The sequence below is a fragment of the Durio zibethinus genome, chromosome 10 (genome assembly GCF_047325235.1).
Source record: "Durio zibethinus cultivar Kanyao isolate XHJ-2024 chromosome 10, ASM4732523v1, whole genome shotgun sequence".
In the NCBI taxonomy this organism is placed as follows: Eukaryota; Viridiplantae; Streptophyta; class Magnoliopsida; order Malvales; family Malvaceae; genus Durio; species Durio zibethinus.
In genome coordinates, this window is record NC_143171.1 from 23,775,102 (window position 1) to 23,782,039 (window position 6,938).

The window sequence follows — 6,938 nt, forward strand, 5'->3', positions numbered from 1 at the left end:
AGGTCTTAAAAATAAAATGATTTAGACTGAGCTGAGATCAAAATCAGTGACTAGGACTGAATTGATTTGGACTGAGCCAAGATCAAAATGAGTCACTGGGATTGAACCGCATGTTCAAAAATTAAAATGATCTGGACTGAGTAGAGATCGAAACGAGTGACTGAGATTGAACAACAAGTCAAAAAACTAAAATGATTTGGATCGTGGTAAGATCAAAATGAGTGATCAAAATTGAACCACAAGTAAAAAAAAATGATTTGGACTGAGTTGAGATCGAAATTAAGTGACTGAGATTGAACCGTGAATTCAAAAAATAAAATGATTTGGATTGAGCCAAGATTGAAAACAAGTGACTTGGATTGAATCGTGAGTTAGAAAAATAAAATTAAAAATTTTAGCTTGAAATCCAAAGATTCAAAATTTGAAAATTTAAAGATTTGTAAGGTTTCATAATAGAAGTTCAAAGATCCCAATGTTCCAAGTTTCACAAAAAGAAAAAAATTGCAAAGATTCAAGATTTGCAAAGGTTTTTATATTCACAAGTGTGATAATATATAGATCCATGGACCTACTATTAGATATAAAATAAAGGAGTCGCTACTAATCTTTTTTGTTTAGATGTGATTAGCCACCTGATCGAATTTGTCCTATTTAAAGAGTAGTCTCAAGATTGACTTAAGTATCTTTAATAATAAATTATGATCCACGAAACTAGATTTTAAGTTCGAGAGTATGGTTATACATGGGAAAGGTTTGTTAATATTTACTTTTTGTACTTTTTGAGGTATAATTGGATCTTTCCAGTTTTTATATATTTCCATATTGACAAGTAGGAGAGCTAGCAGGCATAGCTGTTGGTTCTGCTGTTTGCATAACTTCAATCTTGGCTGGGTAAGCAACTTTAGAAATCATCATTTATGAGTCAATTCTTCCAATTCCTTTTTCTTAGCTGGCTTTATATGCCTAATTAAACTTATTATATGCCCAATTAACCTTATATTAATGGACAGATTCATTTGTTCAAATTGTTTCTTGAAGATTCTCTTGAAACTGATTCTTCAAAAGATGACAAAAAAAGAAAAACCAGCATCTAGGCCACAACATATGTGCATAAGCACGCATACAAAAAAAAAATGTAATGCTAATTACAAGTTGTCTAAGCATATATATATTTCAGACCAATATCAGGTGGATCAATGAACCCAGCAAGGACCATAGGACCAGCACTTGCTTGTGTTCAGTACAAGGGAATTTGGGTGTATGTGGTTGGACCAGTGATAGGAACCTTGACGGGGGCATGGTCTTACAATCTGATCCGAATGACAGACAAGCCGGTGCATGCAATCTCTCCGCTTTCATTTTCATTCAAACTTCGTCGAGTGTGAAACCAAGATGGAGAGGATCCAAGCGAAGAACCTGTCAATGATCTTTGATTTATCGATCCATGTTCAATATCAAGGGTAATGCAATCCTCACATCCTTTTTATCTCTACCCTGAACACTAGATTACGGACATATCGTGAATAAATGTTCTTGTATTATAAATTTAATACATATATAGTCTTATGTAATAGAATATAGAAGTAGGATTGGAAAATAAAATTTTGCTGAAGAAAGAAGAATAGCCTACTACAGCTACTGCAACATGAAACCAAATTCCCTGTATGCCAAAATGCACTTTGGCAAAAATAAAGAAAGTATTCCATCATTGGATATGCCAAAAGTTCAACATTAAGAAAAAAAAAGAAAAGAAAGAAAGCATAGACAAAGAATCAGCAAAGCAAAATCTGTTTTCAGAATGACAAACAAAAAGAGAAATAAAGAAAGATTATAGATCCCGTTAATTAAAAAAGCAAGTGTGGAATGGAGAAATAAATGTGTTTGAGGAAAATTATAGCCGGTCGAATCATTCTTCTAACGTTATAGTGGCTAATACTAGAGATTATTTGCATTTTAGGGAGACTAGACGGCTTACTTCTATCAGGCAAGTTCGGCTGATTGCTTGGCAACCTCCTCCTGCGGAGTTTATGAAGGTGATGACTCAACTTTATCTAATCCTGGGGAACTCACTATAGGAGGCATTGCTCGGGAATGTGAGGGGTATTGGAACTATGGTTTGGGTTTGAAAATTGCTTGAGCACGAGGCATTTAGAGGTTGCTTTTAGAATTGAATTCTCTATTGACAGTGAAGAAAGTTACAGGCCCTTACTTGATAAGGATCCATTATACCATGTTATTTACCAATGTCACCAACTCATGCACAGGGACTGGGATTGCAGGATTAAACACATTTACAGGTAGGGTTGGAACTGAATATGAACGATTAAACGTTTGTATGGGGTTTGTTTGTTTATTTTTAGAGGTATTCATGTTCAGTTCATGTTTGCTAAGAAAATTGTTTTGTTCATTTATGTTCGTTCGTTTAAATAATAAGTTATTCATATTCGATTCGTGTTCTTTTAGTTAATTTCAATAAACTCATTTGTGAACATTATGTCATAATATATAAATCCGTGTATCTACTATTAACATAGATTCAAAGAATCACCACCAATCTTTTTTGATTAGATGTTGTTGATCACCTGATAGAATCTGTCATATTTAAAGAGAAGTTCAAGATTGACTTAGGTACCTTTAAACAGTAAATTCTAATCTACAAAATTAAAATTTAAGTTCGGAAGTGCAATTACACATGAAGAATGTTACAACACCTTTATAGCGGCTATCCAAAGGATGGTACTAGTTTGATTTCAAATTATCCAAGTCTTAAAATATTCTTATAATTTTACCAAATTGTTTAGTTATTGGAAACTAATCCTAAATTTGCTCCAATAATTTGGTAGCAATTTAAGATAATTTTTCACCTTAAGAGTATTTAGGGAGACTAGTATTTCACTTTGAAGAGACTCATCGTCGGTTCATTAATATATTTTTATTCAAGCAAATAATTAGTAACATCTTTTAATAGTTTGGTGAGATTTACTTTGATGCAGATCTCCTAATAGTTTGGTGAGATTTCCCTATAAATTTACTTTTAGAAAATATATTAAATCTTTCAATAGTTTGGTAAGACTTAATTTAGGATGCAAATCCTCCAAAATTTGTTAGGATCACAACAAAATATTTTATTACTAACTTTTTTTATAAAATTGATTTATGAGATTCTTTAATAGTTTGGTAAAATTTATAAAAAATTTAAATTCATGAAAAATCCTCCAATAGTTTGGTAAGATTTATGAATTTATTTTAGAAACATTTTTTTGTTATTTTTTTAAATAAAAAATAAATAAAATAAAATTCATAAAAGTATTTTAAAAAATAAATAATAAAATATCTTATTTTCGCATTGTATTCGTGTCATATCACTGTGTCAAGTTTTAGATTACTAGGTCTTGTTTGTGCTTAGGAAAAAAAGAAAATAAATAATGAGACAAAAAAATTAGGAAAATCTGATCCAATGATCTTTGATTTTCAATTTTTTTCTATTATTTTCTTTGTTGATGATTTCTTATTTTTTTGGCAAAAGTTCACTACCAGAAAATTGACTTTTATCAAAGAAAGTTTTTGTCAATAATAATATGTTTTTCATTAATAACAACATTACTAATAAAATTTACTGCAGAAAAATTTTATAAGTGATAGATAAGTTGATTAATTGTTGCTAGGTTTCACTCATAGCAAATTGGATTGACAAGATGCCATTGCAAATAGAGAAGTGGGGTTGAGCCTAGGTTTCAATTTTTGAATCATTGGAATCATTTTAGCTTTGATGTTGAAATAAATTTTTACGTTCAAAAATTTATTTTAATTTAAACACAATATTAAAAATAAAAAATAGTTTTTCAGTTTAAAGGTTTAATTTTTCAACTAAAATAAAAAAACTCTTAAAAAAATGTTTTTATAGTAAAAAAAATACATTTAAGATAAAAACATTATTTTATTATCTTTAAAATTTTAAAATTTTAATATTATATATATTTTAAATATTTCAATGACTAATAACACTTTTTTATAATATTATCAAACATTTAAAATTTTTAATTACACTTTTTTTATCATATTTTTTAATTCAAATCTTTTTCACTGCAGCAGCAACGCTTAACTATCCGATAATAGTTTTGAACTCAAATAAAAGCTTCACTTAACCACAATTAGTAAATATAAATGAATAATGGAATAATTCATGGGCAAATAAACTATATTCAACATTTATTTTTAACGCACTAAAAATTAAATGCTCAACTAACTACATGATTGGACTATATATATCCATATTGAAAATATATAGAATTATTTGAATTTATTTTTATATGCTCTTTTCAAAAATATTAAAAGACTTTGGTCGGCAGTGCATACTTATCTTTTGAGTAGCATAATTATATGTTAAATTAAAAAATAATGCAAATCATAATGGTGCATACTAAGAGTGTAATCGATCGAATTTAAGTTGATATAATATTAAGATCGAGCTCAATTCAAAATTCGAGGCTCAAAACTCGATACGAACTCGATCGAGTTTTATTTTTTTAGTTCGAACTCAACTCGAGATAAAAATTGAACTACCAGAGCTCGCTCGATTAGGCTTGATTAATATGTAAAAATAAACTCGATTTTTATATTCGACAAAAGCTTAGTTATTTGTACTAGAACTCGAACTTGAGTTCGAGATATTTTATTAATTAAATTAATAAAAATATATTTAAATATAAAAGTTTGATTAGGCTCGCGAGCTACTGAAATCAGAAATAAAAATGCTCGAACTCGATTAGATCTATGAATCAAGCTACTAGAGCTTGAGCTTGACTCGATAATAATAAAGTCGAATTTGAATTTTATTTGAATTGAATATGAATGGCTTGCGAGTACTAATGTATCATTTACATTTATAGTAAATACTTTCTTTATGAAAAAAATGCACTAAAAACATTAAAGTAGAATAAAATGAAAGAAAAATGGATGAATAATAATCCATTATGAATGGATGTTCTTTCATCACTTTCAACCTTTATTTTTCTTTATTAAACAGTATTGGAAAATGCAACATGCATGAAGGTCAAAATATTGTATGAGTTAAATAATTGTGAAGACAGTAACAATTATGGTTAATTATATTCCAATTGCAATAATTTTTAAGAACAAATAAATGAAACCCATGGGGTTTTAATTTCTTGCAGGTCCCATTCTATGCTGCAGCTCAACTAGTAGGAGCAATCTCTGCATCATGTACACTTCGTGTATTATTGCATACAATAAAACATGTTGGCACCACATCACCTTCGGGGTCAGATTTTCAAGCTTTAATCGTGGAAATAGTCGTCACATTTTCAATGATGTTTATCGCGTCCGCTGTGACAATTGATACTAAAGCTGTAAGAATCATCTCAAAGGATTATCGATGCTCTAGTTCATGACTTCTTATTATCGTGACAAATGAATTAATCAGTTGAATCAATCAGTTATTGATACACACATATTTAATGTCATAACATACTTATATTGTACTTATATAGTAGAATGGTGCATGACATTTTCTTCTCAATGTTTTGTTTTTTTTTTTTGACTTTTTGAGGTATAATTGGATCTTTCCAGTTTTTATATGTTTCCATATTGACAGGTAGGAGAGCTAGCAGGCATAGCTGTTGGTTCTGCTGTTTGCATAACTTCAATCTTGGCTGGGTAAGCAACTTTAGAAATCATCATTTATGAGTCAACTCTTCCAATTCCTTTTTCTTAGCTGGCATTATATGCCCAATTAACCTTACATTAATGGACAGATTCATTTGTACAAATTGTTCTTGAAGATTCTCTTGAAATTGATTCTTCAAAAGATGAGAAAAAAGGAAAACCAGCATCTAGGACACAACATATGTGCATAAGCACACATACAAAAGAAAAAATGTAATGCTAATTACAAGTTGTCTAAGCATATATATATTTCAGACCAATATCAGGTGGATCAATGAACCCAGCAAGGACCATAGGACCAGCACTTGCTTGTGCTCAGTACAAGGGAATTTGGGTGTATGTGGTTGGACCAGTGATAGGAACCTTGACGGGGGCATGGTCTTACAATCTGATCCGAGTGACAGACAAGCCGGTGCATGCAATCTCTCCGCGTTCATTTTCATTCGAACTTCGTCGAATGAGAAGCCAAGATGGAGAGGTTCCAAACGAAGAACCTACCAATGGTCTTTGAATTATCGATCCATGTTCAATATCAAGGGCAAAGCAATCCTCACACCCTCTTTATCTCTACCGTGAAAACTAGATTATGGACATATCTTGAATAAATGTTCTTGTATTATAACTTTAATACATATATAGTTGTATGTAATAATAGTATATAGAAGTAGGATTGGAAAATAAAATTATGCTGAAGAAAGAAGAATAGCCTGCTACAGCTACTGCAACATGAAACCAAATTCCCTGTATGCCAAAATGCACTTTGGCAAAAATAAAGAAAGTATTCCATCATTGGATATGCCAAAAGTTCAACATTACAAAAAAAAAAAAAAAAAGAAAGAAAGCATAAACAAAGAATAAGCAAATCAAAATCTGTCTTCAGAACGACAAACAAAAAGAGAAACAAAGAAAGATTATAGCTCCCTTTAATTAAAAAAGCAAGTGTGGAATGGAGAAATAAATGTGTTTGAGGAAAATTATAGCCGATCGAATCATTCTTCTAACATTATAGTGGCTAGTACTAGAGATTATTTGCATTTTAGGGAGACTAGACAGCTTACTTCTATCAGGCAAGTTCGGCTTATTGATTGGCAACATCCTCCTGCGGAGTTTCTAAAGGTGAATGCTGATGACTCAACTTTATCTAATCCTGGGGAACTTGCTATAGGAGGCATTGCTCGGGACTGTGAGGGGTATTGGAACTATGGTTTGGGTTTGAAAATTGCTTGGGCACGAGGCATTCGGAGGTTGCTTTT

At 30.7% G+C, this 6,938-nt stretch overlaps 1 protein-coding gene across 1 annotated transcript; it reads left to right on the top strand.

Annotated features, from left to right (window-relative positions):
• The first annotated feature begins 732 nt into the window (after positions 1-732).
• LOC111312952 (aquaporin NIP2-1-like) lies at positions 733-6,512 on the top strand. Its single transcript, XM_089766270.1, has 8 exons — positions 733-751; positions 834-891; positions 1,178-1,334; positions 1,985-2,093; positions 2,187-2,329; positions 5,175-5,369; positions 5,615-5,676; positions 5,941-6,512. Exons 1-8 carry the CDS (start codon positions 733-735, stop codon positions 6,194-6,196), a joined length of 999 nt encoding a protein of 332 aa, XP_089622396.1. The 3' UTR covers positions 6,197-6,512.
• Positions 6,513-6,938: the final 426 nt, after the last annotated feature.

Coding starts and splice junctions, on each gene's coding strand:
- LOC111312952 (XM_089766270.1), top strand. Junction 2,094..2,186: donor AGGAGGCATTGCTCGGGAAT/GTGAGGGGTATT, acceptor CTCTATTGACAG/TGAAGAAAGTTACAGGCCCT. Junction 5,677..5,940: donor ATAACTTCAATCTTGGCTGG/GTAAGCAACTTT, acceptor TATATATTTCAG/ACCAATATCAGGTGGATCAA.